The sequence below is a fragment of the Staurois parvus genome, unplaced genomic scaffold (genome assembly GCF_062004578.1).
Source record: "Staurois parvus isolate SC_StPar_1 unplaced genomic scaffold, SC_StPar_1.0 ptg000592l, whole genome shotgun sequence".
NCBI lineage: Eukaryota > Metazoa > Chordata > Amphibia > Anura > Ranidae > Staurois > Staurois parvus.
The window spans coordinates 173,923-197,491 of NW_028318388.1; the positions used below are offsets into that span (position 1 = coordinate 173,923).

The following is a 23,569-nucleotide window of genomic DNA, read 5'->3' on the forward strand; positions in this document are numbered from 1 at the left end:
ATCTTCAGGTGTGTTGTGTGATAGGGATACAGGGATGCAAATCTCACAAAACCCAGTATTTACAGTCAGGTCCATAAATATTGGGACACCGACACAATTCTAACATTTTTGGCTCTATACACCACCACAATGGATTTGAAATGAAACGAACAAGATGTGCTTTAACTACAGACTGTCAGATTTAATTTGAGGGTATTTACATCCACATCAGGTGAACAGTGTAGGAATTACAACAGTTTGCATATGTGCCTCCCACTTGTTAAGGGACCAAAAGTAATGGGACAATTGGCTTCTCAGCTGTTCCATGGCCAGGTGTGTGTTATTCCCTCATTATCCCAATTACAATGAGCAAATAAAAGGTCCATAGTTCATTTCAAGTGTGCTATTTGCATTTGGAATCTGTTGCTGTCAACTCTCAAGATGAGATCCAAAGAGCTGTCACTATCACTGAAGCAAGCCATCATTAGGCTGAAAAAACAAAACAAACCCATCAGAGAGATAGCAAAAACATTAGGAGTGGCCAAAACAACTGTTGGGAACATTCTTATAAAGAAGGAATGCACCGGTGAGCTCAGCAACACCAAAAGACCCGGAAGACCACGGAAAACAACTGTGGTGGATGACCGAAGAATTCTTTCCCTGGTGAAGAAAACACCCTTCACAACAGTTGGCCAGATCAAGAACACTCTCCAGGAGGTAGGTGTATGTGTGTCAAAGTCAACAATCAAGAGAAGACTTCACCAGAGTGAATACAGAGGGTTCACCACAAGATGGAAACCATTGGTGAGCCTCAAAAACAGGAAGGCCAGATTAGAGTTTGCCAAACGACATGTAAAAAAGCCTTCACAGTTCTGGAACAACATCCTATGGACAGATGAGACCGAGATCAACTTGTACCAGAGTGATGGGAAGAGAAGAGTATGGAGAAGGAAAGGAACTGCTCATGATCCTAAGCATACAACCTCATCAGTGAAGCATGGTGGTGGTAGTGTCATGGAGTGGACATGTATGGCTGCCAATGGAACTGGTTCTCTTGTATTTATTGATGATGTGACTGCTGACAAAAGCAGCTGGATGAATTGTGAAGTGTTTCGAGAATATTATCTGCTCATATTCAGCCAAATGCTTCACAACTCATTGGACGGCGCTTCACAGTGCAGATGGACAATGACCCAAAGCAGACTGCAAAAGCAACCAAAGGGAAAGAAGTAGAATGTTCTGCAATGGCCAAGTCAATCACCTGACCTGAATCCGATTGAGCATGCATTTCACTTGCTGAAGACAAAACTGAAGGGAAAATGCCCCAAGAAAAAGCAGGAACTGAAGACAGTTGCACTAGAGGCCTGGCAGAGCATCACCAGGGATGAAACCCAGCGTCTGGTGATGTCTATGCATTCCAGACTTCAGGCTGTAATTGACTGCAAAGGATTTGCAACCAAGTATTAAAAAGTGAAAGTTTCATTTTTTTTAATTTTTTTTTAATACAAAAACCCAAAAAGGGAAATAATTCTCATACAAGTAGACAATTAACATTTTCATTTCTACCTTTCATTAACATTTCTACCTTTCCCTTACTAAAAACTCTTTTCCTTCCCGTCCCACTACCCCCCCCCTCCCGCCCCTCCTCCCCCCTCCTCCCCCTCTGCAGACTCTAACCCTTTCTAATCTCTTGAGGCTTATTAATTTTTTTTGCTAACATCCTAGTTCATATCTTCCTATATTTCTCTTTCAATCCTGCTCTTTCCCACTTTTCCCATCTCCTGGAATAAACTCCCATCCTATCTTCTTGCATATGGTATGATCTTTCCATTCTACCTATCTGGTTTACTCTATTAATCCAGTCTAACTCCTTCGGTACCTCAGCTTTCCGCCAAAACTTGGGTATCAACCCTTTCGCCGCATTCAAGAAGTACCAAATACCTGAATCTTTATATTTATTTACAGATGTCTCCACATTGTGTAGGAGGCACGTCGTTGGGTCTAATCCTATGTCAATTTCAGTTATTTCTTCAATTAATTTAACTATTATCTTCCAAAAAGCCTGGATTTTCGGACATTCCCACCATATGTGAAACACCGTGCCTATCTCTTCACATCCTCTCCAACACATATTTGAGTTTTCCCCATTCATCTTGTGCTCTATACTCGGTGTAATGTGCCATCGTGTCACACACTTATAATTAACCTCAACCTCTCTCACACTAACATTATCGTGTATCAATCTAAACATCTTTCTCTGTCTATCTTCATCAAACCCAACTCCCATATCCCTTTCCCATTTTGTCATAAAAATTAACTTTGTGTTTGTGTCTAATTCTGTGAGTATTCTATACACTTTTGAGATACCGTGCTTCCCATCCCTTCGTGCCTCTAACAACCTTTCAAACATATTCCACTCCTGTTTTATTCTCAGGGGTTTCGGTAGATTTCCAATAAAACTTTTCAATTGATGATATTTCCACTCATCTATTCTAATAAAAATATCTCCCTTCTTCTCTATTAACTCTGTAAGTGATCTCAATTCTCCCTCCACCAAAACATCTCTCAATTGTGTATCCTCCTTTCTAAACCATCTCCCTGATATCTTATTCTTTCCCGGGGGGAAGTACTCAGTATTTGTGAGAGGCATTAATATAGAATTAAATTCCCATTTCTTGTTCTTGTGTAAATTGTCCCATACCCTAAAGACATTTAAAGTGTAGATACTTGTGCTTTCTTTAATTCCCCTAAACTGTGGTGGAACCCATATCATCTGACTCAATCTATTGCCACTAAGATCATTTTCAATTGTTACCCAACTTTTCCCCTTATGGTTAAATGTCCAGTCATATATTCTTGCCAAAACCACTGCTTTATAGTATCTCTTGACATCTGGTAGACCCAATCCCCCTTTCTCTTTAGTCCTACTCAATGTTTCATATGCTATTCTAGGTTTTTTATTCTTACAAATATATCTTGTTAACATTTTTTTCATTATCTTAAAGAAGGCTTCTGGAATTTTAATTGGTACCATTTGAAATCTATACAATATTTTAGGCATAATTACCATTTTGACTAGATTTATACGTCCTATCCAGGATGGATTTCCTCCTTCTAGTCTTTTTAAATCTTCTCTGATCTCATTTATCAAAGAGATATAGTTTAATCTATACAAATGCTTAGATGAGGCAGTGAGTTTTATTCCTAGGTATTTTATCTCTTTTTCTCTCCATATAAAGGGGAATTCTTTTTGTAGTTTTCTTTTTTATTCTTTGGTATATTAATATTCAGGATCTCTGTTTTCGTTGGATTAATTTTTAAATTTGATAGTTCACCATACTCCTTCAGAATCTTCATTATATTTGGGAGAGTTATTCGGGGATTCCCCACATAGAACAATAAGTCGTCCGCAAAGGCCGCTACTCTATGTTCTATGGATTCTATCTGAATTCCCTTTACCGATCCACTATTTCTTATTATTGACAACAGAGGTTCGAGTGACAATACATATAGCAGAGGGGACAGTGGACAGCCCTGTCTTGTACCATTAGACATTCCGATGGGTTCTGATCTCTCCCCATTTACCGTGATAATTGCAGTAGGCTCCCTATATAATTTACTTATCCACTCTCGCATTCTATCACCTATCCCCAGCACTTTTAAGTTGTCCATCATAAAGCCCCAGTCCACTCTATCAAATGCCTTTTCTGCATCAATTGACAAGAGCACCACCGGGGCTTTCCCTTTTCTACTTTTCTGAATAAGCATCAGGGTTCTCAAGCCGTTATCTCTACCTTCTCTCCCCGGTACAAAGCCCACCTGGTCTCCATGGGTCCATTCAGGCATCAGATCCCTCAACCTGTTTGCTAACACCTTTGCATACAGTTTAGTGTCAACGTTCAATAATGAGATAGGTCAATAGCTGGAGCACTGAGATGGATCTTTTCCCTCCTTGTGAATAAGTACTACATGGGCCTGTAGGGATTCTCTCCTCACTTCCATCCCACCTCCCAGAGCATTCATATATTTCTCCAACTTGGGTAGCTGTACTTCACTAAATTTCTTATAGTACTTAACTGTATATCCATCCGGGCCTGGGCTTTCCCCCCCCCCCCCGTGCTTCTTAATGCTATTTTAATTTCTTCCTGGGAGATTTCTGCATCTAGGGAGTTCAACTGTGCTTCACTTAGTTTTGGTAATCCCGCATTTTTTAAGTATGTCATCTTTTTTTCATTAATTCCCTCTTGGGCTTCTTTTAGGGGGCCTTGGGGGCTAATATTATATAACTTTTTGTAATACTCCGTAAACTCTTTAATAATCTCTTTATTTGAGTGGACCAACTCCCCCTTTGAACTTTTTATCTTTTCTATATAGTTCCTATTTTTCTTTTTATTCAAAGCTCTCATTAAATATCTTCCTGGTCTGTCTCCCCATCTATATCTTTCGTTCAAAACCCTGTTGTATACTCTTCTCTTCTCCTCATCCATCAACCTCTCTAGCTCATCTTTTTTATCCGATAGCCTCTGTCTCGTATCTTTTGTTATTTTCTTCTTATGGATCTGCTCCAAGTCCAATATTTCTTTTAAGAGCCCACTGACCCTCTCTCTTCTTTCCTTTTTCTTCCTTGCTCCTGCCGCAATCAAGATTCCTCTTGTGAATACCTTATGGCTTTCCCAGACTGTAGCTATCGATACTTCCTCTGTTTCGTTCTCCTTAAAGTATACCTTAATCTCTTTCTCAATTTTCTGAACTACATCCTCATCCAGAAGAAGACCCTCATTTAACCTCCACCCCAATCCTCCCGTCCACCTTCTTCCCCATCCCATTTTCATTACAACCGGGGCATGGTCCGAGAACGTCCTTGTCTCTATGTCAATTTTAACCAGATGATCTATAAGTTGATGGTCTATTAAGATGTAATCTAATCTCGAGTATATCTCATGTGCATTAGAGAAGAAGGTATAGTCTCTGTCTTTCATATGCTTTATTCTCCAAGTGTCCACTAGTTGATATTCATGCATCACTTTTTTCAGAGCTCTCAGAGACCTACTCCCCTCTCTTTGCACAGAAGAGGTATTATCCTTTTGTGGGTCCATACAGAAATTTAGGTCTCCAGCTACTATCAGGCGCCCTGTTTTAAATTCCATTAATTTTTTCAGCAGAACCTTCATATACATCTCCGGGTTTTTATTAGGGCAGTATATATTGGCTAAAGTACACTCAATCCCCTGGAGTCTACCTTTTAAGAATAAAAACCTCCCCTCAGGGTCGGTTCTTCTATCCTCCAGCTCAAATTTCATATTCTTTGCAAAACCTATTGCAACCCCTTTTGCTCTTTTAATTGGAGAATCTGCATAGTACCATGTTGGGTAGTGTTTGGATTTCAATTTCACGTTTACCTCTATCTCAAAATGCGTCTCCTGTAAAAATACCACTGACGTAGCCCTATGATGTAACTCATTAAACAACCTAAATCTCTTCCCTGGACAACTCAACCCGTTCACATTATAGGTTATAAACTGTATTTCTTCCATCATTCCCAATTAACTCCATCTCTCTTCCAGATTGCCTCTTCCTCTTTATCCCTTCTGTCATGCAGAGTATTGACCCAATACCTCCTCCCCTCCCTCCCTCCCACCCAACTCTCGTCCCCTCCCTCCCCCCTTTCCCTCTACCCCTCCCTCCCCACCACTAGGCATCTAATGTACCTACTAATCATTTGTGGTTCTAAGAACCACTGTTGATTATTTTTGGGGTTTGAACTCTGTCCATGGACAGCTCCTCCTCCTTCACCCTCCTCCCCAGCTGTTCCCGTCCGTAATCTCATTTCTTTCTTTACTTTTAACAATCCGCAGTTTTACCCCTAGGGAAAATCTCAGGAAAATCTCTATTTGGACAGTAATTAATTCTACTTTCTCCCTCTAACAGTCTGCCATTTCTTTTGTCTTGCTTCTCCTCCTTTATTTTCTTCTTCCCATCCAAGGATCTCCATCCTCTGCAACTCAAGTTTTTCACAAAAGTCTCTCATATCTTCTGGGAATCTCAGGTAGGCTGTTATCCCATTTTTCCACCCAATCAGACAAATTGGGGTTCCCCATCTATAGAGGACCTTCTTTTTTCTCATCTGCTCTGTCAGTGGTTTCAAAGTTCTTTTTCTCCACAAAGTTTCTGGTCCAAGGTCTGCAAAGATCTGAATATCCATTTCTCCATATTTAATCATTTTTTTTCCTTTAATCTTCCTCCAGATCTCTTCACTATCTCCATATCTATGTAATTGGACTATAACATCTCTTGGATTTTCCTTCCCGCCACTTTGAAACTTTCCTTTTCTCCAAACACCATCTGTTTTAATCACCTCTGACGCAGCTCTATTCAATATGGAATTGAAAATTTTACATATTTCTTTTTGTAATATTTCCCCTTCTATAGTCTCTGGGATTCCTCTCAGCCTTAGGTTGTTCTTCCTGTCCCTATTTTCTTGTACTTCCAATTTATACAGCAGCTTTATTTGCGTTTTCTCCATATTTTTTACTTTTTCCTCCAATTGAGATATATTCTGGGCCTGATGTTTTATTTTTCCTTCCATTTCCTCCACTCTTGTCAGCACCTGCCCCAGATCCTTCCGTATAGTTGCCATTTCATTTTTTATTATCTTTTCTAAGGCCTCAAACATTTCTGCCATCTCTTTTTTATTTGGTGCTTGTAGGTCACTTTCCATTTCTCTCCCATCCACTATTTCTGATATCTGCTGGTTAGTGACATCCAAGCCCAATGATAATCTAGGGCTTTTTTCCAGACTGGTATCCCCTTCTCTTTTCCCGTTTATACTTTGTGGTCTTTCTGGGGTTATATTTCCCTGCGATGTATATTTTTTAATTGTTCCTGATTGGGATCCTTTAAGACCACTTCCTTTAATGCTCTTATTCTTCATGTCTTCTTTAGGATTCTTTTATTCCATATGCTATTAAATAGTATACTTCTGTAATAGGGTCCCCTTTTTGCCTGTTAGTTTGTCCTCTAGTTTTCCTGCTTTAATTACTAAGTTAGTCTCTCTTTCCAGATACCCTGGGAATCCCCTCCTTTCTCTTCTCTTTTGTTTTCTATTTTGTTGTGTCACATGCAACAAGTAAATACGAAGGAGACAATTTTTCAGTTTTCAGCAGCTTCCACTCACCCAGCTCACCCCTCCTTCTCCTCGGTCTGGCTCCAGCTTCCTGTCTGTAGTTCCACTTAGATTGCGTGGGGATTCCACAGGGTCCTTTCCTTTTACTTTTCCCCCTCTTATTTCTTCTCCTCTTGGGGTATTTTTGGTTCCTGGATCAGCAGTTATTTTTTCCTTTCCCCCCTCCGGTGCAGGCTCAGCAAGGGGGGCACTCGGAGAAGCCGCCTTGTCTCTCCCTACCTCTTGTGAGACGCCAGCTGGCTTTCTCCTTTCCCAACACTCCTTTGCGGCTGGTCACATGGTCCCGCCATCCTCCTGTCACCTCGGCAACCCGGCTTCCCGGCTCTCTCACTTGCCGTTGTCCGGGCTGCCGGGTAGACCTAGCCTGCAACAACAGCTCCTCTCTGTCTCCGCACCAGGGATCCACTCTGCCGTCAGTTACCCCGCTCTCCAGGTACCTCTTCGGCCGCTCATGCCTCTTTCCGTACGGGGTAGCTGGGGAGGGTCTGGACGGAGGAGTCCCGTCGGAGAGCTCCTATCGCATGCTCTCCAGCGCCGCCATGTTCAGGTTCCTCCCCCAAGGAGTGAAAGTTTCATTTATGATTATTATTCTGTCCCATTACTTTTGGTCCCTTAACAAGTGGGAGGCACATATGTAAACTGTTGTAATTCCTACACCGTTCACCTGATTTGGATGTAAATACCCTCAAATTAAAGCTGACAGTCTGCAGTTAAAGCACATCTTGATTGTTTCATTTCAAATCCATTGTGGTGGTGTACAGAGCCAAAAATGTTAGAATTGTGTCGATGTCCCAATATTTATGGACCTGACTGTATGGTTTATTAGCTTGTAGGCAGGTTACCTACTGCAGGTTAGTTAGTATGGCTGCACCAGCCAAGGAGGAGGGGGTAAGGTCTTTTGCTACCATTCCCGGTTTAGGTTTGTGGGCTTTTTGGATCCAATCCACTTGTTCTTTGGTCTTCTAAAAGCGACAGGGGCCGGGGGTTTGGGTCTCAGAGAGCCTGCTCAGAGATGAAGCTCATGAGTTCCTATCGGGGGGGGGGTTAATCTGCAATGGTGAAGACACCTACGTTATGGATACCACCATCATGGACTCTGCCATTAATGGACTCTCAACCTGTGCAGGTATGCTGGAGCAACTAGTCTTCAGCTTAACCTGGTGCAGAGTAAAGCAAGCAGTTGCTTAGGGTAATAGAAGTCTAGTAACCAGTACAAGCAGCCTGTTGTAGGTAGTGAGGGGGTTTCCTCTGGGACTCCCTCCCCTAGCAGTCCATCTCCCATAACAATGTAAGCAGATCAGCGTCATGGAGGACCTCGGCCTTGGCGCCAGGTACAGGCGAGAGAAAGAAGACAAAGAGCATGCATGAAGTCTCTACTAGGTGTCTGGTGGAACACTATTCTGTCACTGCGAGTGAGGTGACAGAGATACGCTGGACGGGTGAAATGGGCATTGACTCAGCGTGTCCTTCCTAACTGCAAATAATTACACTCAATGTGTGCCTTGTCATGGGATCAAAGAGTTAACTGGAGTCCTTTCTAAGTTGGAGGGCCATCTCAAAGTTGGAGGACCACCTTAAGGTTGAATGTCCCTGACAGCAGTCCCGGGACATTGATGAGCATGACACTCAAAGGTATCTCGTATGCAGGGCAAGTGACCCCATCCATGGTGCCTAGTATAACCCAGAAGAACCCAATAACCCCCCTCCTTGCCCTAAAGCTGCTGTCAGTTGTCCTGGCACATGGACAGGCAGCAAAGGCACATACTGTAGACAACACATTGGCAAATATCTCTGAGTAGAATGGGAGATGATACCTGTCCATCTTCACTCAAGCAAACAGCAGGCACTTTCAACTATCATATATCCAGGCAGCCTGTCATTTTTTATCCTCTATATCAGGGGTCTCCAAACTTTTTAACAAATGGCCAGTTTACTGTCCTTCAGACTTTTGGAGGGCAGGACTGTGGCCCGTGGGAGTAGGAAATGCCTTAGTCTTGGTAGTCTGTGGGAGTAAAAAAATAAAATTGTGCCTGTGGTAAGTAGGAGGGATAGTGCCCCATTGTTGGTATTAGTGGGAAGAATAGTCCCCATCATTGGTGTCAGTAGATGGGATAGCACATAATCATTCATACCATTGCTGGTGTCAGTGGTAGGAATGACACCTCATTGTTGGTATCAGTGGGAGGAATGGCGCCTCATTGTTGGCATCAGTGGGGGGAATGGCGCCTCATTGCTGGTATCAGTAGGGGGAATAGCGCTTCATTGTTGGTTTCAGTGGATAGAAAACTGCCTGTAGCAATGAAAGTAATATTGCCCCATATCATTTGTAAGAACAGCGTCCCATGGGTTGGATAAAGGCAAGCAAAGGGTTGCATCCAGCCACGGGCCACAGTTTGGCACCCACTGCTGTACACTAATGAATGCCTGTATCTGATATCTGTATTCTTTTTCAGCTCGTTGCTCAGAACCCTATCAGCTCCCAGGAAGAGGAGAGGCTTCTACAAGTAGGAGATTTACCACTGCTGGAAGCTGAACTCTTTATTTCCTCGACAGTGCTGCTGGCCTCTGAGTCTCAGACAATATTATTTAGGATACAGGTGCAAAGATCGTCTGATGTGACCATAAGGTGACTTTCCGATAATGTTGTCTTGATAATGTTGATAGTCTCTTACTTTCAGCAGAGTGATTTCTGAATGGACAGTAAAGGTTAATAGACTTATAGTATACCTAAAACCCCAAGAACAAAAATGTAGTATAATGCAGTTTACTGGTGGCTGAAGATGTGGCGACTGTGTTCATTTTATTTTTTCAGACTTTTTTTTCAGACAAAATGATGGCAGACATTACAGTTACAATTCAATTTAAGGAATCAGAGGGCCCTGCGCTTACAATCCTTGGTATTTCCCTGTTGATCCTGCCAGTAACCCACTGACAAGGGTGACAATGCTCTCTCACTGTACTGTATGTAGAACAGGACTACAATAACTTCCTCCTTTTCTTTTGTCCGTAAAATAGAGGGGAGAGCTTTGGGGGTCCTCACAGAGAGCTGAAAACAATGCAACTGATAACAGCATAAGCTAGGTAGATGTAGTTAAAAGTACTTCAAAACCGTGCTTGCTTTTAGAAATTAATTCTGAAATGAACGTTTCCTAAACAAAAACCACATTCACTTTTATGAAATTTGTTCGAGAAACTTTTCCAAATTTTTCAGTTATTGTATCTCTACAGCTGGGATTTCGGAGATGGCAGTCCACTGCTAAACAAAAGTTTGTGTGCTCCTTATGACAAGCTGCACTCTAAAGAGATCCAGGTCACTTTGAATGACACGGAACGCCATGTATATGCCAATGAAGGTAAGTGGTTGATGTAAAAATAGTGTGCTGTGGATTGGTACTTACAACTTAAAGTGTATCTAAAGGCAGAATGTATTTATTTATTTTAGATAATGTATGGAAGGGTTAGATTTAATCTATTATATTTAATTGCTGTCTTTATCCTCACTTGTAGGGATTTACCCTTTATTTTTTCTCTTGTTGACCATTGTCAATGCAACAAAAATATGCAAAGTTTTTCAGTTGTCACCAGAACAGGAATAGAGAAGAAATCTTCCAATAGGGATTTTTGTTCCAGTGGCAACTGTCTAAAGGAGAATTTTCCTCACTTTAGGAAGATTTTGTCTTACTGTTTACTTTTCTGTCTCCAAGACTTGCTGCTTCTCCATGTTTTACGATTGTTATAAATGTAGAGTGTTTAGGATTATCAACTAGATAGGGGAACACTGTCACTTTTCCCTAAAAGGGCAGTTTCTGCACATAGTCCTTCCCCCCACGATGTGTACTTACAGTGGGGATCGAAAGTTTGGGAACCCCAGCTAAAAATTTGTATTAATGTGCATAAAGAAGCCAAGGAAAGATGGAAAAAATCTCCAAAAGGCATCAAATTACAGATTAGACATTCTTATAATATGTCAACAAAAGTTAGATTTTATTTCCATCATTTACACTTTCAAAATAACAGAAAACAAAAAAATGGCGTCTGCAAAAGTTTGGGCACCCTGCAGAGTTAATATCTTGTACTGCCCCCTTTGGCAAGTATCACAGCTTGTAAACGCTTTTTGTAGCCAGCCAAGAGTCTTTCAATTCTTGTTTGAGGTATCCTTGCCCATTCTTCCTTACAAAAGTCTTCCAGTTCTTTGAGATTTCTGGGCTGTCTGTCACGCACTGCTCTTTTAAGGTCTATCCATAGATTTTCAATTATGTTGAGGTCAGGAGATTGTGAAGGCCATGGCAAAACCTTCAGTTTACGCCTCTTGATGTAATCACCCGTGGGTTTTGAGGTGTGTTTAGGATCATTATCCATTTGTAGAAGCCATCCTCTCTTTAACTTCAGCTTTTTCACAGATGGCATCAAGTTACCATCCAAAATTTGCTGAAATTTTATTGAATCCATTTTTCCTTCTACTCGTGAGATGTTCCCTGTGCCACTGGCTGCAACACAACCCCAAAGCATGATTGATTCAACCCCATGCTTAACAGTTGGACAGAGGTTCTTTTCATTAAATTCTGTGCCCCTTCTTCTCCAAACGTAACTTTGCTCATTCTGGCCAAAAAGTTCAATTTTAACCTTATCGGTCCACAGAACTTGTTTCCAAAATGCATCAGGCTTGTCTATATGTTCACTTGCAAAGTTCAAACGATGATTTTTGTGGTGAGGACGTAGAAGAGGTTTTCTTCTGATGACTCTTCCATGAAGACCATATTTGTATCTTGTATAAGTATCTCTTGTATAAGTATCTCTTTATAGTGGAATAGTGTACCACAACTCCAGTGTCTGCCAGATCTTTCTGGAGGGATCGTGCAGTCAAACGTGGGTTTTGAATTGTTTTTCTCACAATCCTGCGAGCTGTTCTGTCTGATATTTTTCTTGGTCTTCCAGATCTTGCTTTAACTTCCACTGTTCCTGATGACTGCCATTTCTTAATTACATTCCGAACAGAGGATATTGACATCTGAAAACGTTTTGCTATCTTCTTATAGCCTTCTCCAGCTTTGTGAGCATCAACTATTTTCAGTTTCAGTTTTCTAGACAACTTCTTAGAAGAACCCATGGTGCTGATTGTTGGGGCAAGGTCAGATGAGTCTGGGCATTTAAAACCTTTGAGATTGACATCACCTGGTCTTCCCAGACGATGATTGAGAACAATCCATGACACTGGCAGGTCTCAGCTTTGCAAAGGGGGCAGTGCATGCTATAAATTCTTCAGGGTGCCCAAACTTTTGCAGATGCCATTTTTTTGTTTTCTGTTATTTTGAAAGTGTAAATGATGGAAATAAAAACTAACTTTTGTTGACATATTATAAGAATGTCTAATCTGTAATTTGATGCCTTTTGGAGATTTTTCCATCTTTTCTTGGCTTCTTTATGCCCATTAATACAAATTTTTAGCTGGGGTGCCCAAACTTTCGATCCCCACTGTACCTAGCTATGGTATTTGGGTATAAGGGAGCATGTGATCTCCCCAATGTGACAATGTTTGGGACTGAGCTGCAAACCACCTGGCCTCAACACTGGGGGGTGGGGGGATGCAGGGGTGGACTGACCAAGCAGGAATTCCGGCATTGCCTGAGAGCTCGGGGTCAGTAGGGGGCCCAGTGAGAGGCTCACTGGGCACAATTCACTAAACAGTATCCTACCGCATCTGAGTATGCAGTAGGATACCGCATAGCATTTAAAAAATGTTTGAATTCACAAAAAAACGCTACTAAAATACCACATAAGTTATTTTATCAAGTCATGCGGTATTTTAGTAGTGAAAACCACTGCATTTTTAGAAAGAATTTGGTGTGCGGGTTCCCCTCAAAACCCATACCAAACCCGAAGGGCTTGGTATGGATGGAGGGGGGGGTGTGCCACAACATTTTATTATTTTTTAATTTTCTAATGCCCTTTCTATGCAGCTGAGCTGCAATATGTAGGTGGGGTGTTGTTATTGTTGTTATTATTTATTTCAGGTACTTATATAGCGCCGTCAATTTACGCAGTGCTTTACATATATATTGTACATTCACATCAGTGCCTAACCCTCAAGGGGTGTACAATCTAAGGTCCCTAACTCACATTCATACATACATATACTAGGGTCAATTTAGACAGGATCCAATTAACCTACAAGCATGTCTTTTGAATGTGGGAGGAAACCGAAATACCCGGAGGAAACCCACGCAGGCACAGTGAGAACATGCTAACTCCAGGCAAGAGGTGCTATGGGTTGGATTCGGACCAGTGACCCTAGTACTGCCAGGCGGAAGTGCTAACCATTTAGCCACTGTGCTGCCCAGTGTAGAGTGAGTGTAGACTGAGACACAGGGAGCCCCATTATCTCTTATTGCCCTGGTGGCCCCATGAGCTGTCAGTCCACCCCTGGGGGGATGGAAGGTTCCATGACATCATTACCTTGTCCAAGCTCCAATGCCATTCGATATACTGCGACGCTGCCAAATGTAGGTTGTAAGGAACCTTGACTGGGTAAGTATATATGTCTGGGGAGGTTTGCTGTATGCATGGGCAAAGTGACAGTGTCAATTGTCAATGCTATATAAATAACTGTAATACATAAATAAACTCGTGAGATAAAATATGGGGTACAAGGGGTGCATTGTTTTCAACAAATCGGACAGCTTATAGCCTTGCATTGTATACTCCTGGAAGTAGTAAGCAGAACTTGCATATTTAATGAGGAAATATGACCAGTGCATATGTAATGAGCAAATATGACATGTACTGTATGTTTAAATAGGAAAAGATTATACATTTTATTTAACGTCTAATGATTACTTTGGTTCATTATAGGTCATTATCAAGTGACTGTAAAGGCTTACACTGGTGGCTCTGAGATCCCAAGAAGTTTACAGATAAAAGTTGTCCATCGACTCTCCAACTTGAGTCTGAAAGTGGACCATTCCACTCTTGAAGTGGAAAAATCTACATTGTTCTCTGCTGCTTGTCTTCCTTCTTCCTTTGGTGTGACCATCACTTGGAATTTTGGTGATGAATCTGACTCTGTCCAAAGTGATGATTTTCAAATACAACACATCTACAAATCACTTGGCACATACAATGTCACAGCCACTGTGATGAATGGACAGAGCTACATAAGAGGATCATTACTGGTGACCATTGAAGAGAATATTGAAGGCCTGCAAGTGTTAAGCAATGGACCAACTGAACTGGGAGCAGAAAGCATAATAACCTGCTTATTAACTCATGGCTCAAATGTTATATGGGATTTCTATATGGGGGATAATATAACTTACTCTAACCAGTCAAAGCCTTCAGTAACCCATATATTCTCCCAATGTGGCAATTTTACTGTTACAGCAGTTGCTAGAAACTCTTTGAGCTATGTAAGTAGTTCCACTGTTATTCAGATTTACACGATTCATGTCAATAACATCCTCCCAGATGTTATCACCAGTCATTTGAAGACCAAACTTACTGCAGGTCTCACAGGGCCACCCTTCTTGCTGAAATTTCGCTGGGACTTTGGAGATGACAGTCAACCAATACTGGTGCAAGGAAAAGCTGAGGTGTGGCATAGCTATGTTGCTGCTGGTAATTATACACTGAAGCTATTGGTGAGTGGACAGAAAGGCAGCGATATTTATAGCAAAATCATTACAGTAGAAGATCAGATCATTTTGGCTACCATCAATGCATCAACTTCAGTTGCTAATGTGTCCCAGTTAATCCTTTTTAACGCTTCAGTGCAACTTCCGCCAGATCCAGCGCACCTCTATTGGTATCAATGGGATTTCGGCATTGGAATATTACCTGTCAATTCTTCCTTATCAGAGGCTACATGGGCTTACAAGTTTGAAGGACACTACATAGTCACAATGACCGTGTGGAACCAAGTCAGCCAATACAGGACACAGTGTTATGTGACTGTTCAGAGGCCCATTACATTGGTTTCTATAAGACATAATGGTGGAGATGTAATCTCAGCTGGTGTTGAGGTAGAATTTACTGCACTCGTCTCTGATGTCTCTGCTCATTTCCTTTGGAATTTTGGAGATTCCTCCCAAGTGGATTTTGGACAAAATGTCTCACACACATTTCATATGTCAGGTAACATAACTGTCGGTGTCCAGGTAAATAACAATGTGAGCCTTAGTAAAACCTCTGTTGCAGTATATGTGCAAGCTCCAATCAAAGAATTGTGTCTTAGTGCTGACCATGTGGTAGCAAAGACTAAGCAAGTGGTCATTTTTTTTACATGCTTGTCTAGTGGGGATAATGTGCAATATTGCTGGTCAATGTGTACGTCCTGTCCAAATGTGACTGGACCTTCAAATTTCTCCCATATATTCACTGATCCAGGAACCTATAGGGTTAGCGTGAAGGCAAAAAATTTAGTGGGCTTTGCTGAAGCATTCATCATGATAGATGTGCAGGAGCCAATTGAAGGTGTTGGCATATATCAAGAGAACCCATGTGTGGTTGGTTATGCTGGTCTTACTGAACCCCTCACTCTCACAGCTCATGTAGTAAAAGGCACCAACCTTACATTCCGCTGGGTGTTGTGGCCTGGGCCATGGGAAAGCAACAATTCATCTGTTTCTTTCCACCCAACTAAATTAGGAGCCATTTTGGCAGAGGTTTGGGTAGAGAATGCCTTGGGAGATGGATATGCTCAAACTCAACTCAAAATCTTAGACAGAATAAGAGGTATTTATATTCAGAAGCCTTCTAGCTTTGTTGCTCTTGGAAATCCAGTAAGTGTAACTGTTTTTGTTAAATCTGGTAGTGAACTTGAGTACAATTGGCTTTTTGGGAAAGCTTCAACTATACCAACTAGTCAAAATCAGTCTGTGACTTTATATTTCCTTACCCCAGGTTTAAAGAACATAACAGTTACAGTGTCCAATGCTTTGAGTTCAACCACCGTGTCAACAATGTTGACTGTGCAAGAAGTTTTGTCCACCCTTAGCATTGGTATTGAAGAAAAATATAATTCCCAAGCAGTTGTGTCACACAAAAGGATTTTATTATGTGGTTCAGTTGAAAATGGCACAGATTTGACATGGAAATGGACAGTGTCTGGAGGGAACAAAGATTTCACATACAATACCCAAAATGTGTCACATATCTTCACAGAACCTGGGCAGTATTGGCTGTGGCTTCGGGCCTGGAACTCAGTGAGCAATGCAAGCGCATCTATTTTATTGCTGGTGCAGGATCCAGTAAGTGGGTTTATGGTCAGCACAGAGAAAAATCTCTTCTGCATGGGGCAAGAAGTGAGAATTTGTCCCATTGTTCACCATGGCACAAATGTGTCCTTCACATTGATGGTTCCTCAGTTAAATCTCTCTCAGACAGTCATTAATAACTGTGGTTTCTTTCATTTTCCCTTTTCTGGCACATTTAATATTTTCGCTGTAGCGTATAATAAAGTCAGCAGAGCAAATTTTAGCCATAGCATTCAAGTTGCAGAGAGCATGAAAGGGTTGAAGGTAATAGGTCTTCCATCTTCTTGGCCTGTGAATCAAACAATGAATTTAACTGCCACCCTGGAATCTGGATATGCCACCAATTTTCATTGGACCTTCCAAAAAATCGGACAATCTGAGTTTACCTTTATGGGTCAATCCATAGAATTCACTTGTCTTAAAGCTGGAACGCTTCATGTTCTTCTCAATGTTAGTAATGCCTCATGTTTCTCCACTTTTACATCATCAGTGATCATACAATCACCAGTAACTAAGGTTTACCTGCAGAGCAACAGCAAAGAGGTTTTCCTGAACCAGTGTGTCACTTTTCTGGCTGTTGTCTATGATGGGTCAGACCTCCATTTTCTCTGGACATTTGACGGTGATGATGACAATATTACAGGTATGGAGACTACAGCTGAATACTGTTACAACCACAAGGGGGATTTTGTGACTCGTGTTTCTGCTTTTAATCTGGTGAGTGTAGTCTATGCTCAGACAACAATAAGTGTTAGGTCACTGGCATGCGAACAACCCCAAGTCCAGATACTGGAACCACCAACATTTTTGTACAGATCCTTTGGTGGTAACTTTGAAATCAATGCGAATCTAAGAGGATGCACAAAGTACAGGGTGGTATATCTATGGCGACTTTATAAAGGGACAGATTGCTTCAATGACTTGTTAAGTGTCCCAAAACTGGACACATCCAAAACTTTGTTGTCCATTCCTGGACACACACTTAGCATTGGGATTTACTGCTTGCTGTTCACCATCACTTTTGAAGGAACACCACTTTCTACTAATGCAACACATGTTTTTCAAGTCAGACATAGTTCTCTCATTGCTCAGATAAAAGGAGGCTCAAAACTAATTTGTTCAGTAGACATAGACTTGTCTTTGGATGGAACAGAGTCTTATGATCCTGACCTGGATGAAAAACAGAAAGAGACAGATATGGAATATGAATGGAATGTGGAACCATTGGAGAAAAAGGTGAGATAGCCATGAACTTTATTTATTTATTTATTTATTATAGGTACTTACAGTGGGGCAAAAAAGTATTTCGTCAGCCACCAATTGTGCAAGTTCTCCCACTTAAAAAGATGAGAGAGGCCTGTAATTGGCATCATAGGTAGACCTCAACTATGAGAGACAAAATGAGAAAAAAAATCCAGACAATCACATTGGCTGATTTGGAAAGAATTTATTTGCAAATTATGGTGGAAAATAAGTATTTGGTCAATATCAAAAGTTCATCTCAATACTTTGTTATATATCCTTTGTTGTCAATGACAGAGGTCAAATGTTTCCTGTAAGTCTTCACAAGGTTGGCACACACTGTTGCTGGTATGTTGGCCCATTCCTCCATGCAGATCTCCTCTAGAGCAGTGATGTTTTGGGGCTGTCACTGGGCAACACGGACTTTCAACTCCCTCCAAAGGTTTTCTATGGGGTTGAGATCTGGAGACTGGTTAGGCCACTCCAGGACCTTGAAATGCTTCTTACAAAGCCACTCCTTCGTTGCCCAGGCGGTATGTTTGGGATCATTGTCATGTTGGAAGACCGAGCCACGTTTCATCTTCAATGCCCTTGCTGATGGAAGGAGGTTTGCACTCAAAATCTCATGATACATGACCCCATTCATTCTGTCCTGTACATGGATCAGTCGTCCTGGTCCCTTTGCGGAGAAACAGCCCCAAAGCATGATGTTGCCACCCCCATGCTTCACAGTAGGTATGGTGTTCTTTGGATGCAACTCAGCATTCTCTCTCCTCCAAACACAACGAGTTGTGTTTCTACCAAACAGTTCTATTTTGGTTTCATCTGGCCATATGACATTCTCCCAATCCTCTTCTGGATCATCCAAATGCTCTCTAGCAAACTTCAGACGGGCCCGGACATGTACTGGCTTAAGCAGGGGGACACGTCTGGCACTGCAGGATCTGAGTCTCTGGCGGCGTAGTGTGTTACTGATGGTAGCCTTTGTTACGCTGGTCTCAGCTCTCTGCAGGTCATTCACTAGGTCCCCCCGTGTGGTCCTGGGATTTTTGCTCACCGTTCTTATGATCATTTTGACCCCGCGGGGTGAGATCTTGCGTGGAGTGCCAGATCGAGGGAGATTATCAGTGGTCTTGTATGTCTTCCATTTTCTAATTATTGCTCCCACAGTTGATTTGTTCACACCAAGCTGCTTGCCTATTGCAGATTCAGTCTTCCCAGCCTGGTGCAGGTCTACAATTTTGTTTCTGGTGTCCTTCGACAGCTCTTTGGTCTTCACCATAGTGGAGTTTGGAGTGTGACTGTTTGAGGTTGTGGTAAGGTGTCTTTTATACTGATAACAAGTTCAAACAGGTGTCATTGATACAGGTAATGAGTGCAGGACAGAGGAGCCTCTTAAAGAAGAAGGTACAGGTTTGTGAGAGCCAGAAATCTTGCTTGTTTGTAGCTGACCAAATACTTATTTTCCACCATAATTTGCAAATAAATTCTTTCCAAATCAGCCAATGTGATTGTCTGGATTTTTTTTCTCATTTTGTCTCTCATAGTTGAGGTCTACCTATGATGCCAATTACAGGCCTCTCACATCTTTTTAAGTGGGAGAACTTGCACAATTGGTGGCTGACTAAATACTTTTTTGCCCCACTGTATATAGCTGACTGTCAAATTTTTAGAAAAATCAGGCAATGCAGGTAATTAAACACTAGCTGTCCAGGGAAATTATTTAGTTTTTCACACATCAAGCCTTTTTTTGCTAGAAAGCTACTTAAAACCTGCAAATATTCTATATTTTCTTAAATAAGAGGCCCTGGAGAATAAAATGGGGGCAGTTGCAGTTTATTATGTCAAACAATATTTGTGCGGTCATTTAACAAATGCAAATTTTCAGGAATATTACACTAAAATGAATTTTAGTGCACATAAACACAATATAATATCCAGGTGTTTGGTAAAATATAAAAGATGATGTTGAGTGTGAAGTGTGGAACCTGATCCCGCCTGGAGCAGCATGTGATATATTTGACATAGGATTTGATTCGTCAAATTTCAAACAGGAGTTTGTGAATAAAATATATAAAGGTGCAAAAATCAAATATCAAATACAGTAGATTGTAACATATCATAATTCGTAGTCATATATGTGCTCATAAAATAACAAATAATATACCAAAAATATTTATATTATGTATAAAAGACCCAAGTGAAGTGTCATTAGGTACAACAAAAGTTCCTCAGTGATACGGCTGTGATAACCAGCAATCATGAAAGAAGTGACATCTGTGTGGGAAAAAAATTCATCCGTGACAATCCTCCACCACTATGCACTCACCAGAACTACAATAAAACCAGGCCTTGAACAGGGAAATCCCTTTGGGGAATGTGTGGCTCCTCCGCTATTGAATTATCACACGGTATGCCAAGATAGGATCCTGTAAGAACTGCTCGCAATCAGGAGTGGACTGACAACTCATGGGGCCCCCGGGCAATAGGGGATCATGGGGCCCCTGTGTCCTTGCCCACACTCAAAAAAGCCTATGAAAAAGGTACCAGGGGCATCTCATGGGGCCCCCTACTGACCCCGGGCCCTTGGGCAGTGCCCGAGTTTCCAAATGGTCAGTCCGCCCCTGCTCGCAATACAGACCTTTTTTTGGTCAGGCCAATAGTTTTCAGGTAGAGAGCAGGCAGATTGCATCTGGCCTCTGGGGTCTCCAACCTTACGCCACCAAACGCCACCCTGGGTGATGTTTGGTGGAAGGTTGGAGAACCTAGAGGCCAGATGCAATCTGCCTGCTCTCTACCTGAAAACTATTGGCCTGTCAAAAAAGGCTCTGTATTGCGAGCACTGTAGGCTCTGTATTGCGAGGGATTTCTCTGTTTAAGGCCTGGTTTTATTGTAGTTCTGGTGAGTGCATAGTGGTGGAGGATTGTCACGGATTTTTTTTTTTTTTTTTTCTTCACACGGATGTCACTTCTTTCATGATTGCTGATTATCACAGCCTTTTCACTGATGAACTTTTGTTGTACCTAACGACACTTCACTTGGGAATTTAATACGTAATATAAATATTTTTTGTGTATTATTTGCTTATTTTATGAGGACATACTGTATATGACTACAATTTATATGTTTCAATCTACTGTATGTGATATTTGATTTTAGCGCTGGACCTTTATATATTTTATCATTTCTGTGGATGAGGGGGTTCATTTTTTTTGTGCTAGCTGCTTTTTATTGGTTCTTCAGCGCTCACTTGTATTTACTTTTTTTGGACTTTCTAAATCCTTGGCGAAGCAAACCTGTGCAGATCTGCCCATACATACTAAGTGCAAATAAATTAGCATCCACATAAAAAGGAAGTTCAGTCAAACACTAAACCTACTCTCAGCCACATTCTAAACCTAATCTATCTAACCCTGTGAACAGTGGCATATTTACCACAAGGCAAACAAGGCATTTGCCTAGGGCGGCAGTTTTCAGGGGGGGGGGCAAGGGTGGGGATGGCCAGCTGCTTCTTTCATTCTAAAGGTAAGGTCAGTGCTTGAATCGAGTGGTGGTGGCTGGGCATGGGGGTGTTGGTCGGTGGAGGGAAATTGTGGTGATAGGCGGTGATGGTAGTGGTGGCGGCTGGGGTGGGGCGCCCGATTTTAGTGTTGCCTAGGGCAGCACATGAACTAAATACTCCACTGCCTGTAAAGCAAAAATCGGTATATTTATTTTTCTGAAGCTGATCCAGTCCAGTTTCCAGCGGCAGCTGTGAAATGCATGGGAAGTGATGTAACCAGGGGCGAACTGACCATTTGTAAACTCGGGCACTGCCCGAGGGCCTGGGGTCAGTAGGGGGCCTCGTGAGATGCCCCTGGTACCCTTTTCATAGGCTTTTTTGAGTTTGGGCAAGGACACAGGGGCTCCATGATCCCTTATTGCCCAGGGGCCCCATGAGTTGTCTGTCCGCCCCTGGATGTAACCCTTAGATTTACTATGGGGCTTCCATTGTCAGCTGCCTCTCCTGCATACTCCTACACACTGAAGCCGCCTCTGACAGCTAAGCGTGGGAGTGGACCAGAACGGCTACAGAATAGGTAAGTATAGCAATCTCTTCTTTACAGGGTTAGATAGAATAGGTTTAGAATGCGGCTGAGAGCCAAATAGTTGTATTTGGCACCTGGATTCCCAAACATATTTATGGAGTGTTATTTTTTTTTTTTGCCAGCAATAAATATTGCTATGATAGTTCACAGGACGATGGGTATTGGTATGGTTATACAAAGTGATTATGATTAGGTTTCATTTTGGGCTAGGATATATAGATTAAGTTTGGGAATTCGGGTCAATGAGTTTCAGGTAAGGTGTATACAAAAAGGTTACCACACAGTTGCAATACCAATTTGTAAACTTTATTACCTGATGAAAAAACTTTCAAGCCAATTTCCAGTCCAGACACAACAACAAGGCCTTGACCCTTTACTGTTCCTCTCTGCAGTCCAAGCAGTATAGCTTGGTCAGGACTGTGATTGGATAATGAAGGAACAGCAACTCCATGATAAGGTCATATCTGTGTTCTCTTCCCCAATCAGCAAGCTCTATATGTTAGATTTACAGCATTGTGCAATGCAGTAAAACTTCACTGACTTATAGCACTGCTCCTTGCTCTTACAATCTGAATGCTACTATGCAGTCCATTAAAGAAAGCTGGTTTATTAATAGTTAATTTTTTAAGGATGATAAATTGTGTGTTGCCTGTCACACCCAAATCTACCATGCTAATTTTATTTTGTCCAAAACAAACATACTCCTCGACCACCTATATGTAGCGCCCTTTAGGTTTTGTTGTTTTGTTAGTTTAGTGGCTGGGTAACAGCCTGGGATGAGTCAGCCTGGGAGTGAGGTAGAGTGAGTTCACCTCAGGACAGGCTAGGAGGCTAGGTCAGGGCTTATGGAGCCCTCCTACCCTCCAAACTGCAATAACTTTCTGGAAGAGGGTGGAGAAGGGGAGGAGGCCCAGAATTGCATGTTAGGGGAACTTGGCCAATCCCCAGGTAAGAGGCCAGGCAAGGTGGCTAAGGGCAACCATAAAATGTGACAGAGTCTATGCAGCAGGAGAGTTGTTGCTGGAGTCGGGTGGAAGATGGACTGGGAGGAGGCTGGAGTGTGAAACCTCGGAGGGAGCACAAGGGAGGAGAGCCTACCTACAGGAGGGATATTGGAAATAAGGATCTGCTCTGCCCAAAGTCTCCTTGGGAGGACATCCTGTGCAGCATGGAAGGAGCCAGCCCAGGGTAAGGCCTGAAATCAGCTACCAACCTATGAAGCTAAGAGGACAGGAGAGTGTAAGTACTTCTACAGCTTCTGGGCCAGACAAACGGAGAGGGCGGTCAGTTGCAAGACCAAACCAGTTCTCATCCGGGACTACCTAATTGTTAGCTCTTGGAATCCCTTGCCCAGGGATACCCTCAGTGCAGCTGGGTGAAGAGGAAGGATTCATCTGCAGTCTGAGGAAGTACATTAAGGGGACTTTAGTTCTCCTTAAAGAGACAGCGTTATTTTCCTGATCCACATTTTTTGTATAGTATACAATTTGCTAGAAAGTTGGTCCTCAAGTTTGCAGTTTCTTGGTCATTCCATATACCCCTAGACCCCATCAAAGTTTTTAACCCCTCAATAAAAACAACTAAGAACCAGCTCAATGACTGTCTTAATGATGCTGTGCGAGAGGACGTGGAAAATGTGTGTTGCCTGGCTGTGCAAAGCTTGGGGGGGACCCAATCAAATCCAGCGGCTCCTGCTGGTGTAGCTCCACATATAGACTGGTCTTTATTTAATAAAGTTCTTGCAGAAAGAACCCATTTTGAACAGTCTGTATCCTGCACAGTGGCCACCATATTCTGCCTGCTTATGCTGCATGGGTTTCCAAACTAC

At 42.0% G+C, this 23,569-nt stretch overlaps 1 protein-coding gene across 5 annotated transcripts in view; it reads left to right on the top strand.

The window, feature by feature from the left end:
• Nucleotides 1-23,569, top strand: part of LOC149449951 (polycystin-1-like) — a 123,105-nt gene that overhangs the window by 34,758 nt on the left and 64,778 nt on the right. For 3 of the 5 annotated variants that reach the window (XM_089692533.1, XM_089692534.1, XM_089692536.1), the window contains exons 14-17: nucleotides 9,616-9,788; nucleotides 10,391-10,515; nucleotides 14,012-15,289; nucleotides 16,058-17,646. In XM_089692533.1, the coding sequence (XP_089548659.1) occupies nucleotides 9,616-9,788; nucleotides 10,391-10,515; nucleotides 14,012-15,289; nucleotides 16,058-17,646 (3,165 nt within the window). Of the gene's footprint in view, nucleotides 1-9,615; nucleotides 9,789-10,390; nucleotides 10,516-14,011; nucleotides 17,647-23,569 lie in introns of all 5 variants that reach the window. The other 2 variants (XM_089692532.1, XM_089692535.1) reach the window with 1 other exon arrangement.